General features: G+C 47.7%; 2 protein-coding genes across 2 annotated transcripts; both read left to right on the top strand.

Annotated features, from left to right (window-relative positions):
* The first annotated feature begins 5,760 nt into the window (after positions 1 to 5,760).
* LOC142821035 (olfactory receptor 10A4-like) lies at positions 5,761 to 6,993 on the top strand. The gene has a single exon (XM_075911772.1). It carries the CDS (start codon positions 5,761 to 5,763, stop codon positions 6,727 to 6,729), a length of 969 nt encoding a protein of 322 aa, XP_075767887.1. The 3' UTR covers positions 6,730 to 6,993.
* An 11,042-nt stretch (positions 6,994 to 18,035) lies between these two features.
* Positions 18,036 to 19,004, top strand: LOC102453742 (olfactory receptor 2D3-like). Its single transcript, XM_006121785.2, has one exon. The coding sequence runs from the start codon at positions 18,036 to 18,038 to the stop codon at positions 19,002 to 19,004; it is 969 nt and encodes a 322-aa protein (XP_006121847.2).

Here is a 19,004-nt window from a genome sequence, read left to right as displayed (position 1 = left end):
AGGGGTTCAGTCTGCATCTGGAGTAAAAAGGACACCAGTAATTCCCCAGCGGGAACAGAACCTTCCCCCTCTTGGACTCTTGAAGGGACCTTTCAAGTAGAGCAACATGGAAGACGTGGGCGTACCATGATTCCTTTTTTAATGATTCCTAAGATTCGGTTTGGTTTTTTTTACTGCTGCTGCACGTTGAGTAGATGTTTTCAAAGAACTACCCACAATGACGCCAAGATCTCTCTCTTGAGCCGTTGTAGCCAACTTAGTCCCCATCGTATTGTATGTAGAGTTGGGATTATTTTTTCCCAACGAGCATTCCTTTACATTTATCATCATTCAGTTTCATTTGCCATTTTTCCGACCTTAAACAAATCATCCCTCCTTCTAGATGATAAAGTATCCCCTTATGCCCCTCTGAATAAATCCCATCCCAAACTTTATATTGAACACAAGCATATTGAGGCTGTTACTAGGATGGGGCAATTCCCGTGACATGACCCAACTACCGAAGTGTGTTTTGTTGATGTTTGAGGCTGGGCTGTTCCTCCTCTGAGGAATGTGACAAGGGATTTCCTCCAGAGACTTGGTCCCAGAAGCCAGTGAATGAAATAATAAGTCCTCTGATTCCTTCTACACGGTATAGAGCTGGCAGCAAGGAGATGGCTTTGTGCTTCACACAAGATAGGTGAAAAATCCCTCAACCGTTCTCCCACTCAAGTCCATGGACTTTGTGCCCAGACGTGCAATAATAGTGAAATCATGTCGCTGATTTCTCCATTTCAGTTTTACGTACAGGCACAGAGAACCTGCTTTTGTGTCTGAGCACGCGGATAGTGTGTGTTCACATCTATCTATCTATCTATCCATCTATCTATCTATCCCCACACACCACCTCTATCTATCTATCTATCTATCTATCTATCCCCACACACCCCCTCTATCTATCTATCTATCTATCTATCTATCTATCTATCTATCTATCTATCTATCTATCTATCTATCCCCACACAACCCCTCTATCTATCTATCTATCTATCTATCTATCTATCTATCTATCTATCTATCTATCTATCTATCCATCCATCCATCCCCATACACCCCATCTTTGTCAAATCCACCCAGCAGTCTATCTATTCATCTATCCATTACTCAGTTACTTGCTGAATCTCTCTGTTTGAAATCCACTCATTTACCAATCATGAGCTAGGTTCTGCTCTTGGATTTATATATATACAGTAAAACTCCAACAGTCTGACACCCAATTGTCCGGCACTCCTGACAGTCCAGCATCAAAATGGCAAGTGCTCCTGACAGAACAGGGACGGAATCCAGAACCGCTCAGGTCAGCTGCTCTCACATGGGTTACAGTAGGGAGGGGAGGCGCTTGGCTCTGGAGAAGAGTAGGGAAGGGGGATTGGGTTATGCACGGCGTCCCGGCCAGCTCAATGAAAAACCGGCCGCTCAGCGCATGTACCCCAGTGCCTCGAGGGAGACGTGTATCTGTACCGGAAGCTCCGGGACACGATCATAAGGTTGGCAGGGGGGATTGGGTTGGGAGTATGCAGTACCTCCTGATATTTCAGCATATCCAATTTCTGGCACCACCTAGATCCCAAAGGTGCTGGGTTATTGGAAGTCTACTGTAGATGATCCATTCGTCTCGAGAGACGGTGGTAAGCAGCGGCACTGTCAATCTATGAGTTGTGCCTGGATCTGCAACTTCTTTCATGGCTTACGCATCCAGTATTGGATTTGCCCAGTCGATTACAATAGCTACATGCCAGTCGACTTCCGTTTTCATGCGTCTGAGCCTTTTGCCTTCTGAGGCGGAGTTCTTTTGCATGACTTGCACAGGTCCTATCGAAAAATGACGTGCCCTGTTGTAATAATTGTCGCCAGGTGGTGTGATCTGATGACATAGATTCCCAAGAGCTTGGATGGATGTTAAACCTCTTTATAGTGTTTTTACATATTATCCTTGGCTTCAATGCTTTAACGCTAATGATACTAGGTGAAGTCCGTGTCCCGTGGTTCCATAGGGCCCACTTGAGGCAGAGACGTGCACCCGACATGCCCATCCCCACGCCATGCGTCTATTCAGCGTCTGTGTTGTTGCTGTGTCGGGGGGGGGGGGTTCCGACTTCTCCCTTCTCTCGTCTTTCCTCACCTCTGTTCCCCAACCCCCAGCATCATCCATTGAATCTGAGCGGCAACGTTGATTCTTAAGGAGGGTCTTGTTTTGGGGTCTGGATGCAGCCTACTGGGTGCGTTCCCCCTGACCTTTTCTAGGAAGGGAATCCCCTCCCATTATCCCCTCATGACACATTCTCTGCCCCGGTGGACTTTTTCTGCTGAATTTCCCTCGACCCTCTCCCCCCATAATATCTGGTTCCGTCATCACGTCCCTGTTCTCCTGCTTATCAACGCAGGGTCTAGGAGTGCCCTGAAACTCTCCCTCCACTGCCAGCAACAAGAAGCTACACTGCCCTCTTTCCTACTGGCGAGGGATTTTTGCCTTTGATGTAGGGCCTGTCCCAATGTCAGCCAACAAACCCAGAAATACATCGGAATCCCTCCTGGGAAAAAAATCATTTCTCTGAGAAAAAATAGCCGTTGAGGGCCGTATATGATTGTCCATTCGGTTCTATATCGATCCCTTGGAATCGAATGTCAGTCGAGCGCTATTTTGCCTTTTCCTGCCGAGGAAAAAAGAGAACGAACCGTGGACCGTTTCCTGCTATGGTCGTGCTGAGGAAAGCACTCGCAAAGGCCGATCTAGATTCCCCCACGTAGCTCTTACGAGAGGCAGGAGAATTCTCTCCTCCCCTCCAGCTTTCCTTGCATGAGAAAATCAGTCCCTGTTCTTTCATATAGTTCTGGGCCCGGCAGTTGCCTTTGCTTTCGTGCTTTGATTTCACTCTCTCTCTCTCTGAGCCTCCCATTGAGTTTGTGTGTTTGTGGGTCTGGTGCCTTCTTTGCACTTCCTATTTCTGGAAATGCGGACTCCTTGTCCAATTCATAGAATACTAGGACTGGAAGGGACCTCGAGAGGTCATCGAGTCCAGTCCCCTGCCTTCACGGCAGGACTCAATACTGTCTAGACCATCCCTGATAGAGATTTATCGAACCTACTCTTCAATATCTCCAAAGATGGAGATTCCACAACCACCCTAGGCAATTTATTCCAGTGTTTAACCACCCTGACAGTTAGGAATTTTTCTTAATGTCCAACCTAAACCTCCCTTGCTGAAGTTTAAGCCCATTGCTTCTTGTTCTATCCTCAGAGGCCAGGAAGAACAAATTTTCTCCCGCCTGCTGAGGAGCGTGCTAGTATCTGATGCTTTGAGAGCCCCATATGGAAGATGCGAAAAGTAGGAAAATACAATACATGTTATCGCTCACTGTAATTCCCCATCTCTCAAGTCCATGTCCTGCCAGTTTTTTTGAAGTTCCCTCTCTACAAAGAACTTGAAGTAAAAAAAAAAAGTATGTTTTGTAGACAGGTAGACAGCAATGCACTCAGCGTGGTGCGATGAAAGAGGCAGGAAGGAATTAAATGGTTCTTCTTGCTTTTTTTGCAACAGCATCACACTGTTGACTCATATTTAGATTGTGGTCCACTATATCCCCTAGATTCCTTTAAGCCGTAGTCCTTCCTAGACAGTCGCTTCCCATTCTGTATGTGTGAAACTGATCGTTCCTTCCTAAGTGAAGCACTTTGCATTTGTCCTTATTCAACTTCATTCTGTTTACCTCAGACCATTTCTCCAGTTTGTCCCGATCATTTTGAATTATGATCCGATTCTCCAAAGCACTTGCAACCCCTCCCAGTTTGATATCATCTGCAAACTTAATAAGCGTACTTTCTATGCCAATAGCTAAATCGTTGATGAAGATTTTGAACAGACCCGGTCTCAAAACAGACCCCTGCAGCACTCCACTTGTTATGCCCTTCCAGGAGGTTAGTGAACCGTTAATATCGATTCTCTGACAACGGTTATCCAGCCAGTTATGCACCCTCCTTATAATAGCCTCCCCTAAGTTGTATTTGCCTAGTTAATAGATAAGAATATCATACGAGACCATTCAAATGCCTTACTAAAGTCTAGGAATACCGTGTCCACCGCTTCTCCCTTATCCACAAGACTCGTTATCCTATCAAAGAAAGCTATCAGATTGGTTTGACGTGATTTGTTCTTTACAAATCCATGCTGGCTGTTCCCTATCACCTTATTATCTTCCAGGTGTTGACAGATGATTTCTTTAATTACTTGCTCCATTATATTTCCTGGCACAGAAGTTAAACTGACTGGTCTGTAGTTTCTTGGGTTGTTTTTATTTACCTTTTTATAGATGGGCACTATATCTCCCATTTTCCAATCTTCTGGAATCTCTCCCATCTTCCATGATTTTGCAAAGATGAGAGCTAGAGGCTCAGATACCTCCTCTATCAGCTCCTTGAGTATTCTAGGATGCATTTCATCAGATCCTGGTGACTTGCCGACATCTAACTTTTCTAAGTGATTTTTAACTTGTTCTTTTTTTTTAATCTTCTAAACTTACCCCCTTCCCACTAGCATTCACTATGTCAGGTATTCCTTCAGCATCAGATTTCTTGGTGAAAACCGAAACAAATAAGTCATTAAGCATCTCTGCCATTTCCAAGTTTCCTGTTACCATTTCCCCCTCCTCACTGAGCAATGCTCCATGTAGGAAGGAACAATCAGTCTTATACACACAGAATGGGAAGCGACTGTCTAGGAAGGAGTACGGCAGAAAGGGATCTGGGGGTCAGAGTGGACCACAAGCTAAATATGAGTCAACAGTGTGACGCTGTTGCAAAAAAAGCCAACATGATTCTAGGATGCATTAACAGCTGTGTTCTGAGGAAAACACGAGAAGTCATTCTTCCGCTCTACTCTGTGCTGGTTAGGCCTCAGTTGGAGGATTGTGTCCAGTTGTGGGCACCACATTTCAAGAAGGATGTGGAGAAATTGGAGAAGGTCCAGAGAAGAGCAACAAGAATGATGAAAGGTCTAGAGAACATGAGCTATGAAGGAAGACTGAAATAATTGGGCTTGTTTAGTTTGGAAAAGAGAAGATTGAGAGGGGACATGAGAGCATTTTTCAGGTATCTAAAACGGTGTCACAAGGAGAAGAGAGAAAACTTGTTCATCTTGGCCTCTGAGGATAGAACAAGAAGCAATGGGCTTAAACTGCAGCAAGGGAGGCTTAGGTTGGACATTAGGAAAAAGTTCCTACTTGTTAGGGTGGTCAAACACTGGAATAAATTGCCCAGGGAGGTTGTGGAATCTCCATCTCTGGAGATATTTAAGAGCAGGTTAAATAAATATCTATCAGGGATGGTCTAGACAGTTCTGGGTTCTGCCATGAGGGCAGGGGACTTGACTCGATGACGTCTCGAGGTGCCTTCCAGTCCTAGTAATCCATGATTCCGTGAAAGAAAGAAAGAAAGAAAGAAAGAAAGAAAGAAAGAAAGAAAGAAAGAAAGAAAGAAAGAAAGAAAGAAAGAAAGAAAGAAAGAAAGAAAGGTCCCTTTTTGAATTTTCATGGAGAGCGAAAGAATTTGTGACCCCAGCTGTTGCCTGATGAGGATTGGGGCTGGTTACATATTTATACACAGAACTGCAGCCGGTTTTAATCTCAAGCATCTGCGATGGTAAGGACCCCAGTCCACATGGTGTGATTCTCACCCACTTGTTTCATTTCGTTCCGACACAGTGTTGGTCTTTCTCACCCCTACAGATGACCAATTCTGAGAGCCAGGCTGGAGAGAACCGGACCCTCTCCGGTGTGTTCATCCTGGTGGGGTTTTCCTACCTTGGCGAGCTGCAAATCCTTCTGTTTCTGGTGTTTCTTCTCACCTACTTGCTCGCCCTGATGGGGAACCTGCTTATTGTCCTGCTGGTAAAGCTGAACCCCTCCCTCCACACCCCCATGTATTTCTTCCTGGTGAACCTGTCTGTCTCAGAAATCTGCTACACCACTAATGTGATCCCTCAGCTGCTGGTTCACCTCCTGGTGGAGGAAAAGACCATCTCCCTCACGGGCTGCGCAGCCCAGATAAACATCTTCATACTTGCAGGCCTCACGGAATGCTGCCTCCTCGCGGCCATGGCCTACGACCGCTACGTGGCCATATGCCACCCGTTGCACTACACTACCATCATGAGTGGTCAGGTGTGTGCCGGGCTCATGGGGGCTTCGTGGCTCATCGGCATCTCGGTATCCGTAGCTCAGACCGCACGGGCCTTCAGCCTGCCCATGTGTGGAGACCACCGCATCCCCTATTATTTCTGCTACACCGAATCAGTCGAGAAGATGCTCTGCACTAACTCATGGACGATCGCGATCGTGAGCTTGGCCGTGCTGGTGCTGTTTGTTTTGGGCCCTTTTTTAGTGATAGTTCTGTCCTACGTCCGCATCATCTCCACCATCCTCAAGCTGCCGTCAGCGGAGGGGAGGCGTAAAGCCTTCTCCACCTGCTCCTCCCACCTCACGGTGGTGACTTTGTACTATGGAACATGCATTCTGAGTTACCTGAAACCCAAATTAAACTCCACCATCGAGAGCGATCAGCTGATATCCCTCATGTACACAATTGTGATCCCTGTGTTGAACCCCATCATTTACACTCTGAGGAACAAAGAAGTGAAGGGAGCTTTTCGAAACACAGTCGGGAAGGTCATCCTTTCACGCAACCGGACTTACTAGAGACTGAAAAGTACAATGAATTGGAACAGTGGGAAAGCGGGGGATTGATTAATATTTGTTTGATGTATACCATCATTATTTTAACTGGAGCTTCACCACTGGCAAATTGTAACCCTGTAAGGAAAATGGGAAGAGAAACATTTGTTACAAAATAAAATCAAAATAGAAAGGAAATTTCCGTTAGAAATCTATCACTCTCTGGGTAGATTCTTTGAAAAATCAAAGGAGCCTATTTGGTCAAAGAACCATCTTGATTTTATACCGTTAGAGCCGTGCAGAGATACAACATTTGTATCTGCCTCCGTATCCTCAGTAATGAACCATGGAGATCCAAGTCCACATGCGTGGATGGTAGAGAGGCACAGATGCGAAAGGGAGATTCGTGGATTTCCAGGGCTCTGGTCGATCTTCAAGTTTTGAAATGTCAAAAGAAAAAATATCTCCAAAGGAGAAAAGTTAGACAAAACTTTCACCTCTATATCAGGAGCAAATTTAGCCATTTCCCCCAGAATTCTCATATTGGAAAAATTCCAAGATACTCTACTCAAATGTCCATTTGAACTTCTCCCTTCGCGGCCGTGTCTGCCAAATGCGGCATGTTAGATTCTGGTGGGGATTGGGTTGGGATATGGTTGGCTGTCAAGTGCATTTCTCCAGGGCTCCCTATGGTCTAATTCCATGGAATATGTCTCAGTACTTCTGAGTGGCTTCCTAGACTCTGAGGGTATGTCTACACTACAGCGCTAATTCGAACTAACTTAGTTCGAATTAGTTAATTCGAACTAAGCTAATTCGAACTAACGCGTCTGGAACTAAAAACTAGTTCGAATTAGCGTTTTGCTAATTCGAACTAGCAAGTCCACATTGAGTGGACCCTGAACCGGGCTTAAGGCTGGCCGGAAGCAGTGCCGGCAGGGCATCAGAGGAGGACTTAGAGCGTGGAGATGCTGTCTCAGGCTAGCCGAGGGCTGTACTTAAAGGGTCCCGACCCCCACCCCTGACAGACAGTTCTCAGGGGTGCCCCGCTTGAAAACCAGTCCTGGCTTGGAGTGCCCTGAGTGCCCACACTGGGCACATCACAGCACTCGGCCATCAGCCCGGCTGCACTTGCCGCAGGCTGCCATCTGGGGAGAGGGGGCAATTGGGGGGCTGCAGGAGAGCTTCCACCCCCAGAAGCCCACAGAGCCAGCCCAGTCCTCCCCATCGGGGGCTCGTGCCCCATTCCTCCCTCACCTCCTTCCACTTACCCTTCCCTAGCCCCTTTTCTTGATGTACAAAATAAAGGACAATTGTGTTCAAAAATGGAATCTGTCTTTATTGAACAAAACTGGGGGAGACTGGGAAAAGGAGGTGGGAGAGGGGAAGAGAGAGGCTGGGAGAGGGGAGGGCAACTAAAATGATCAGGGGTTGGGAACAGGTCCCATATGAAGAGATTCTAAGGAGACTGGGACTTTTCAGCTTAGAAAAGAGGAGACGGAGGGGGGACAGGATAGAGGTCTATAAAAGCAGGAGTTGGGTGGAGAGGGTGCATACAGAAAAGTTCTTCATTAGTTCCCATAAAGAAGGACTAGAGGACGCCATAGGAAAGGAATGGGTAGCAGGCTTCAAACTAGTAACAGAAAGTTGTTCTTCACAAAGCAAAGAGTCAACCTGTGGAACTCCTTGCTGCAGGAGGCTGTGAAGGCTACAACTAGAACAGAGTTTAAAGGGAAGTGAGATCAAGTGATGGAGGTTGGGTCCATGGAGTGGTATTAGCCAGGGGGTAGGAGTGGTGTCCCTGCCCAAAGTTTGTGGAAGGCTGGAGAGACAAATGGCTTGGTCACTGTCTCCGGACCATCCCCTCCAGGGTCCCTAGGGTTGGCCGCTGTCGGCAGACAGGCTACTGGGCTAGATGGACCTTTGGTCTGACCCAGGACGGCACTGATGATTTTACAGATGGTCAGTGCTTTTCCGGAAATTCAAGCGGCCAGTGTAGACAGCTGGCAAGTTTTTCCGCAACATCAGATGATTTTGCTGAAAAACTTGCCAGTCTAGACACAGCCCATCAGTTTAGGATTAAACAAAGACTGGGAATGGCTAGCCAAGTACAACAGCAGTTTCTCTTCTCTTGGGGTATGTCTAGATTACATGCCTCTGGCAACAGAGGCATGTAGGTTAGGCTACCTGGCATAGGAAAATGAAGCGGCGATTTAAATAATCGCCCCTTCATTTACATTTAAATGGCTGCCGCACTGAGTGGATCAGCTCTTTGTCAGCTCAGTGCTGTAGTCTGGATGCTTATCGGTCAACTTTAAAGGCATTTGCCGACCTTCCCGGTAAACCTCATCCCACGAGGCATATGGGGGAGGTCGACAAATGCCTTTGATGTCGACCATGGAGCAAACAGACTACAGCGCTGAGCCGACAAACAGCTGATCGGCACAGCGCGGCGGCCATTTAAATTTAAATGAAGCGGCTTCATTTTCCTGTGCCAGGTAGCCTAATCTACATGCCTCTGTCGCCAGAGGCATGTAGTCTAAAGTCCACCTCCACATCACCTGCTAGAAGTGGGCCTCACACTCCCTGACTGAATTAACCTCGTTATCTCTAGCCTGAATCTGGCCTGCATATTTATACCTGCCTCTGGAAATTTCCACTACATGCATCTGCCCCAATAAATCTGTTAGTCTATAAGGTGCCACAGGACTCCTCGTCGGTTTTGCAGATCCAGACTAACACGGCAACCCCTCTGAAACTGTTGATATTGTAAATTACAGACATAAATTACACTTGTGATAAAAATTCATATAACTAGGAGAGGGGCCATCAATATATCACACTACTGCACCAAAAGCCCGTGTAGATAGCACATCGATGCATAGCTAGATGACGAAAATGTCATACTCTCTTCTTATTTGGGGAAATACCGTTTGGTTTGTGTGTCGACCTATGTGGCTGCCTAAATATAATAAATTGCAAATCAAGCCCTCCCTACCTGGCCCAGCCGTTTTATGACTGTATCTACGTGCCATGTCAAACCACCCGGGCTGTCAACAAACTGGACTGAACCTGGCACGTGAAGAGTAAAACCCATGAGCCTCGATGGCAGGTTCGAAGAGCTGTGCTGCTCTTAAGTCAGATCGTAGAGCAGCCTAAACTCTTCCTCTTGGTGGTCTCAGAACCCCTGGGTTACAGACCTATGACTCCTTGCTTGAAAGGTGCCGAGGATTCATTTAAATACATGAAGACGCTGGAATATCCTGGCCAGCAGAATGGGATGGTTTTTATTCTATCTTAAGAACATAAGAACAGCCAGACTGAGTCAGATCAAAGGTCCATTCAGCCCAGTATCCTGTCTGCCCACAGTGGCCAATACCAGCTGTCACAGAGGGAGTGAATTGAATAGGTAATGATCAAAAAACAGGACTATGTAGCACATTAAAGACTAACAAGATGGTTTATTAGATGATGAGCTTTCGTGGGCCAGACCCACTTCCTCAGATCAAATATTCTGGCCCACGAAAGCTCATCATCTAATAAACCATCTTGTTAGTCTTTAAAGTGCTACGTAGTCCTGTATCTTGTTTCAGCTACACCAGACTAACACGGCTACATTTCTATCAGGTAATGATCAGGCATAGTGAACATGGATTCACCAAGGGAAAGTCATGCCTGACCAACCTGATTGCCTTTATGATCAGGTAACTTTCTCTGTGGGTATGGGGAAGGTGGGAGACTTGAATTTTTTGATCTAATTTGCTGATTTGTTTTCAATTATGCTATTAGGCAAGATCAGGAACGTCATGTTGGAAGATGTGAGTAAGAAGTAAAAACAATACGTCTACACTGGCATGATTTTCCGGAAATGCTTATAACGGAAAAGTTATTCCGGAAAAGCGGGTGATTTTCTGGAATAAGTGGACAGTGTAGACACAGCCATGATGATAAACCAACAGCATTTCCCCCGCCTGGGAGTAACTTAGAAACAGAGCAATATGACCCAGGAACTACAAATTCAGATTATTATTAGCGCTCGAGCATGGATTATGCACAGGTTATGAAAAACACAATGGAGAATGGGTTGGATCAACATTGGGGGTGGGAATTAGCAATTGAGAATAGGAAAGTCTTTGAAATATCTCTATATAAGAGGGCTCAAAGCTGGAGAAACGCTCAACCTGAAAATGATGAAGGCTACTGAAGGACCAGATCCGGAGAGCCATGCAGGTGATGACCATTGTGGAAGAAGGACGGACTTCTAGGGGTTTCACGAGGCATACGTGCGTCGGTCGACAAAGGCTTCCTTGTCGACCGCGGCGCGTTTAGACTGTCCTGACCTGCCGATAAACAGCTGATCTTCAGCTGGTCGACAGAGCGAGGCAGCCATTTAAATTTAAATGAAGCCATGATTATTTAAATCGCAGCTTCATTTCCCTATGCCGGGTAGCCTAATTTACAGACCTCTGTCGACAGAGGTATGTAGTCTAGACATACCCTAGGTGTTCACGAATGTAGCCTATGGTAATAATCTAACCTGGGTGACTTTGCCTGGTCAATCTTGACTGTTTTTCCTTGTCTCTCAGGAAAATTACATCGAGACTCTCTAAATGAGCGTAATTGTACTAACAAAGTCACAATTGATCAAGCCAAATTGGGTGGAGGCGTGACTCATTTTCCCAGGCTACACTGCCAACAGCCACCAACACAAATTGAGTCAACAAAGTAAATCCCACATCAATGCCCTGATCTCTGCTTCCTACATTCATTGGGCAAAGGATGGGATGGTAACAATAATCAGAGCAACAAGCAACGGCCAGGCGGGTTAGTAGACACCCCATGACGTGAACACATGGAAATGACACCAGCTGACTTCGCTCGGGCTAAGTTGCCTTCCCTGTTTCCCTGTGTGTCACTCTGCGTTCAGCACATGCAAAGAGGAAACTTGTCTAACTCAAGACACACTCATTGGCTGCCCTAGTACAAGTTTGTGGGAGACTGTCCTGCCCCGGGCCCTGGACCGGGTGTGTCTAACACAACAGAGCGGAAAGTTCTAGAACGACGTGTTAAGGAACTTGGCTGAACCGCCAGGCCAGAGTTCTGTGACACATAAAGACTTTCTCACCATCCCGCTGGAGTCCCTGCTACTTGCAGGGGGTAAATTTGGTCGCCCTCGCACTGGGCAAGTTGAACTTTCCGAAGTTTGGTGGCGTGGTCATGTGGAGACCGGCCGCCCCCGAGACACTTCCCAGTACCATGCTGTGACTGACGGTTCACAAGAAACCCCACCGACTTCCATCCTTTGGGTTCCTCCATCTATTTCACACTGCCCCCCAGCCATTGGTTGTGCAGTTGAACAAAAATAGGCAGCAAGGGAAGCAGACAATGAACGAGAGGAAACTAACTGTGATACTATGTAACAGCGGTGAACTCAGGGTGACTAAACTAATCAAGGATCTCAAGAAGAGGTAAAAAGTAAATGGGGAATTCATTACTCCTATACCACCTCAATGATTTCCAGCTAATCGAAAAATTCCCCATCTCTTTCCCTGAATTTTTTATGCTGTATTTGTCCCTAGGGCCTTGCTAGGGTCCTTGGTAATTTTCCGTTCTTCACCGTTCAGAATGGGCTTGATTAGCCAAGGGGCTGAGGTCTTCTTCACGTGAGTGAAAGGTATAGGTCTCCAATTCTGCAGTAAATTAAACCAAGGGGTTCAGTCTGCATCTGGAGTAAAAAGGACACCAGTAATTCCCCAGCGGGAACAGAACCTTCCCCCTCTTGGACTCTTGAAGGGACCTTTCAAGTAGAGCAACATGGAAGACGTGGGCGTACCATGATTCCTTTTTTAATGATTCCTAAGATTCGGTTTGGTTTTTTTTACTGCTGCTGCACGTTGAGTGGATGTTTTCAAAGAACTACCCACAATGACACCAAGATCTCTCTCTTGAGTCGTTGTAGCCAACTTAGTCCCCATCGTATTGTATGTGGAGTTGGGATTATTTTTTCCCAACGAGCGTTCCTTTACATTTATCATCGTTCAGTTTCAGTTGCCATTTTTCCGACCTTAAACAAATCATCCCTCCTTCTAGAATCTAGAAGATAAAGTATCCCCTTATGCCCCTCTGAGGAAATCCCATCCCAAACTTTATATAGAACACAAGCATGTTGCGGATGTTGCTAGGATGGGGCAATTCCCGTGACATGACCCAACTACCGAAGTGTGTTTTGTTGATGTTTGAGGCTGGGCTGTTCCTCCTCCGAGGAATGTAACAAGGAATTTCCTCCAGAGACTTGGTCCCAGAAGCCAGTGAATGAAATAATAAGCCCTCTGATTCCTTCTACACGGCATAGAGCCGGCAGCAAGGAGATGGCTTTGTGCTTCACACAAGATAGGTGAAAAATCCCTCAACCGTTCTCCCACTCAAGTCCATGGACTTTGTGCCCAGACCTGCAATAATAGTGAAATCATGTCGCTGATTTCTCCATTTCCATTTTACATACAGGCACAGAGAACCTGCTTTTGTGTCTGATCACGCGGATAGTGTGTGTTCACATCTATCTATCTATCTATCCATCTATCTATCTATCCCCACACACCCCCTCTATCTATCTATCTATCTATCTATCTATCTATCTATCTATCTATCTATCTATCTATCTCCACACACACCCTCTATCTATCTATCTAGCTATCTATCCCCGCACACCCCATCTATCTATCTATCTATCTATCTATCTATCTATCTATCTAGCTATCTATCTATCTATCTAACTCCACACACACCATCTATCTATCCCCATAAACCCCCTCGATCTCTCTATCTTGCTATCTATCCCCACACACCCCATCTATCTATCTATCTAGCTATCTATCTATCCCCATACACCCCATCTTTGTCAAATCCACCCAGCAGTCTATCTATTCATCTATCCATTACTCGGATACTCGCTGAATCTCTCTGTTTGAAATCCACTCATTTACCAATCATGAGCTAGGTTCTGCTCTTGGATTTATATATATACAGTAAAACTCCAACAGTCTGACACCCAATTGTCCGGCACTCCTGGCAGTCCAGCATCAAAATGGCAAGTGCTCCTGACAGAACAGGGACGGATTCCGGAACCGCTCAGGTCAGCTGCTCTCACATGGGTTACAGCAGGGAGGGGAGGTGCTTAGCTCTGGGGAAGAGTAGGGAAGGGGGATTGGGTTATGCACGGCGTCCCGGCCAGCTCAGTAAAAAGCCGGCCTCTCAGCGCATGTACCCCAGTGCCTGGAGGGAGATGTGCATCTGTACCAGCAGCTCCGGGACCTGATCATAAGGTTGGCAGGGGGGATTGGGTTGGGAGTATGCAGTACCTCCTGATATTTCAGCATATCCAATAATCTGGCACCACCTAGATCCCAAAGGTGCTGGGTTATTGGAAGTCTACTGTAGATGATCCATTCGTCTCGAGAGACGGTGGTAAGCAGCGGCAGTGACAATCTATGAGTTGTGCCTGGATCTGCAACTTCTTTCATGGCTTACGCATCCAGTATTGGATTTGCCCAGTCGATTACAATAGCTACATGCCAGTCGACTTCCGTTTTCATGCATCTGAGCATTTTGCCTTCTGAGGCGGAGTTCTTTTGCATGACTTGCACAGGTCCTATCGAAAAATGACGTGCCCTGTTGTAATAATTGTCGCCAGGTGGTGTGATCTGATGACATAGATTCCCAAGAGCTTGGATGGATGTTAAACCTCTTCACAGTGTTTTTACATATTATCCTTGGCTTCAGTGCTTTAACGCTAATGATACTAGGTGAAGTCTGTGTCCCATGGTTCCATAGGGCCCACTTGAGGCAGAGACGTGCACCCGACATGCCCATTCCCACGCCATGCGTCTATTCAGCGTCTGTGTTGTTGCTGTGTCGGGGGGGGGGGGTTCCGACTTCTCCCTTCTCTCGTCTTTCCTCACCTCTGTTTCCCAACCCCCAGCATCATCCATTGAATCTGAGCGGCAACGTTGATTCTTAAGGAGGGTCTTGTTTTGGGGTCTGGATGCAGCCTACTGGGTGCGTTCCCCCTGACCTTTTCTAGGAAGGGACTCCCCTCCCATTATCCCCTCATGACACATTCTCTGCCCCTGGTGGACTTTTTCTGCTGAATTTCCCTCGACCCTCTCCCCACATAATATCTGGTTCCGTCATCACGTCCCTGTTCTCCTGCTTATCAATGCAGGGTCTAGGAGTGCCCTGAAACTCTCCCTCCACTGCCAGCAACAAGAAGCTACACTGCCCTCTTTCCTACTGGCGAGGGATTTTTGCCTTTGACGTAGGGCCTGTCCCAATGTCAGCCAACAAACCCAGAAATACATCGGAATCCCTCCTGGGAAAAAAATCATTTCTCTGAGAAAAAATAGCCGTTGAGGGCCGTATATGATTGTCCATTCGGTTCTATATCGATCCCTTGGAATCGAATGTCGGTCAAGCGCTATTTTGCCTTTTTCGGCTGAGGAAAAAAGAGAAAGAACCGTGGACCGTTTCCTGCTATGGTCGTGCTGAGGAAAGCACTCGCAAAGGCCGATCTAGATTCTGCCACGTAGCTCTTACGAGGAGAAAGAAAGGTCCCTGTTTGAATTTTCATGGGGGCAGAGTAAGTGTTCAAAGAGGAAGAAGAGATCTCCTGATATTGCCACTGATGTTGCTACTTTAGATCAATTCTCCATCTCCCTATCTGGAGTAAACCAGCTGTAGCTCTACTATGTCAGAGTCAAATCTCCAGCCAACCTATCCTGCCATAGCTTGTTTCATATACACCCAGCGACATCAGCTGCTGCCTGATGAGGATTGGGCCCCAATGGGAAGGAAACCGCACTGTTGTGTTAAGGTTCCTCTTCCATTCCTGTTCATGGTTCATGACATTGACCCATGGACACAAATGCGTGTAACTCGAAGATGCTTTGGACATAATGGAACTCGTCAATGTTAATCTCCCAATCCGCTGGCTCCGTGTCTCTTATTTTGGCGCATGGATCACTCTTGTGTGTGAAGTTGGAGATCTGGCGAATGGCCTCTGGTTTAAAATGTGCAATTCAGAGTCATCAAGGGTGTTTCCCTCAATGTCTGTGTGAACGCATGTAAACAGGCTCTTTTGCCCTTTAAATCTATTCAGAGTCTGGTTTTAGAAAGACTTGGGATCGCTCCAACTGGTAGGGTCTGGCCAGGCAATTTCCCATGGAAGGTGGGGAGGAGAACTCCAAGTTCCCGCCTAATAGCGGAATCTATGAAACCTTATAAAACAAGGGGAAGATACTGCTCCTTTGTCGTTGGCTGGCATGTTGCTACGTAGAGAATGAAGCCAAGACCCCAAGGAAAAAGGATCTTGCCTGGCTTGAAGGTGTAGGTGACCTAAGAACATTTTTAGGGTGTGTCTATGCTGAGCGTTTAGTGTTAGAACTAACTCGGCTTTTCTTGTCATTTTCGATTTCTAATTCGCTTTGCTCTTCCGCTCTCTCTTGCAGCCCCTTTAAACCCGTGGTTCTCAACTGGTGGTCCACGGACTGAAACGAGTTGAGAACCACTGCCTTAAACCTTCCTGCTTGTCCCTAATAAAATCCCTTTTATTTACTCTCAACTCCAGTGTCAATCACTGTAGATATCAGGGTGCAAATCAAGGGCCTGGTGGGAATGGGCTTACTTGGGGTTCTGATCCGAGTTGGGGGTTGGGTTCCTGGAAGCTGGGCCCCAAACAGCCTTGTCCTCGCACCTGAAGGGGTTCAGTGTGTGTATGGCTTTTTGGGGTGGGGGTGTGATCTTGGCTCTGTGCCTTGGCTAGGGGAGACCAGGTGTGACGTAGTGTGGGTACCTTGCTGGATGCTGGGCAGTGGGTTGGGAGTGACCTCCGCTGGCTGTAGCATGGCCCAGCAGGGCAGGGGATCAGTCATTATGCAAAGAAGGTCTCTCAACCTGTCTGACCAGCTACCCTCCAGGGAGAGAAACAAAGGAAGGTGGAAAGCCACCCCTGGCTGGGGGGCAGGGCTGGAAGAGAGTTAGAGTATGTCTACACTACAGCACTAATTCGAACTAACTTAATTCGAATTAGTTAATCCGAACTAAGCTAATTCGAACTAGTGCATCTAAACCTAAATACTAGTTCGAATTAGCATTTTGCTAATTTGAACTAGCATGTCCACATTGAGTGGATCCTGAACCGAGGTTAAGGCTGGCCGGAAGCAGTGCCGGCAGGGCATCAGGTTAGGACTTAGAGCGTGGAGCTGCTGTCTCAGGCTAGCCGAGGGTTGTGCTTAAAGGGACCTGACCCCCACCCCGGACAGACAGTTCTCAGGGGTGCCCCGCTTGCAAAGCAGTCCTGGCTTGGAGTGCCCGGAGTGCCCACACTGGGCACATCACAGCACTCGGCCATCAGCCCGGCTGCACTTGCCGCAGGCTGCTATCCAGGGGCAGGAGAGCTTCCACCCCGAGGAGCCCACAGAGCCACCCTATCCTCCCCATCGGGGGCTCGTACCCCATTCCTCCCTCACCTCCTTCCACTTACCCCTCCCTAGCCCCCCTTCCTGCTGTACAAAATAAAGGACACGTGTGTTCAAAAATAGCAACTCTCTTTATTGAACAAAACTAAACAGAGTGGCCACCAGGGAAGCTGGGGAGGGCTAGCCTCCCACTAGTTCGAATTAAGTGGCTACACAGCCCTTAATTCAAACTAGCTAATTCGAACTAGGCGTTAGTCCTCGCAGAATGAGGTTTACCTAGTTCAAATTAAACACTCCGCTAGTTTGAATTAAGTTCCAACTAGCGGAGCGCTAGTGTAGCGCCTATCAAAGTTAATTCGAACTAACGTCTGTTAGTTCGAATTAACTTTGTAGTGTAGACATACCCTTGGTTTCTGTCGGGGAAGCAGGGGAGAAGGAGCTAGGGAGGGGGCTGGGATTGTAGGGCCCCGCCACCCCCCATCTCAAGGGGGGGCCCCTGAGGCCTCCTAGCCCCAGTTCCTGTAACCGGATTACATCTGTGCTGTGCTGTATCCTGGAGAAACAATAAACTCCCTCTATTCTACTGGCTGGTGGAGTCTGTCTGTGCCATTACGGGGGTGCAGGAGATGGGAAAACCCCAATGCTCTGTCACACCAGGAAATCTGGCCCAGTAGGGCCGGGTGGTGAGAAGTCCCAGAGAGCAAGGAGGCGAGTGTCGGTGGTTTAGTCGGCTTTCCGGAAAGCAGCGCCCCCCCCCGCCCCATGAGTCTTCTGTGACCACTTCTCCATCACAGCTTGATTCACGTCCACATTCTGGGTTTGCCTCATGCTCGGTGTCGTTCTTTGTCGCCCCTACAGATGAGCAATTGGGAGAGTCTTTCTGGAGAGAACCAGACGGGCATCGGTGTCCTCATCCTGGTGGGGTTTTCGTCCCTAAACAAGCTGCAAATCCTTCTCTTTCTGGTGTTTCTCCTCACCTACCTGCTGACCCTGATGGGGAACCTTCTCATTGTCCTACTGATCAAGCTGAACCCCTCCCTCCACACCCCCATGTATTTCTTCCTGGTGAACCTGTCCGTCTCGGAAATCTGCTGCACCACCAGTGTGACCCCGCAGCTGCTGGTCCACCTCCTGGTGGAGGAGAAGACCATCTCCCTCACGGGCTGCGCGCTCCAGTTGTACATCTTCACCGTCACGGGCCAAACCGCCTGCTGCCTCCTGGCGGCCATGGCCTACGACCGCTTCATGGCCATCTGCCGCCCGCTGCACTATGCCACCATCCTGAGTGATCGGGTGTGCGCGCGGCTCGCGGGGGCATCGTGGCTCATCGGTATCTTGGTGGCCGTAGCTGAGACTGTGTTGCTCTTCAGCCTACCCTTGTGTGGCACCCACCACATCCCCCATTATTTCTGCTCTGCCCAGCCGTTACAGAAGATGCTCTGCACATATACGTGGAAGAACATGATCGTGGACTTTTCCATTCTGGTGCTGTTCGTGATGGGTCCTTTCCTACTGATCACCCTCTCCTACGTCCGCATCATCTCCACCATCCTCAAGCTGCCATCGGCAGAAGGGAGGCGTAATGCCTTCTCCACCTGCTCCTCCCACCTCACGGTGGTGACGTTGCTCTATGGAACGGCCCTTTTGAGTTACCTGAATCCCACATCCAGCTCCACCCCCGAAAGCAATCAGCTGATAGCCCTTATGTACACAGCTGTGACGCCAATGTTGAACCCCGTCATATACAGTCTGAGGAACAAAGAGGTGAAGGGAGCCTTTCGAAACACAGTCGGGAAAGCCATCTTCTCACGCAGCCGGAGATATTAG

This window comes from Pelodiscus sinensis, chromosome 30 (assembly GCF_049634645.1).
Source record: "Pelodiscus sinensis isolate JC-2024 chromosome 30, ASM4963464v1, whole genome shotgun sequence".
Lineage (NCBI taxonomy): Eukaryota > Metazoa > Chordata > Testudines > Trionychidae > Pelodiscus > Pelodiscus sinensis.
This window is presented reverse-complemented; position numbering and strand designations above follow the sequence as displayed.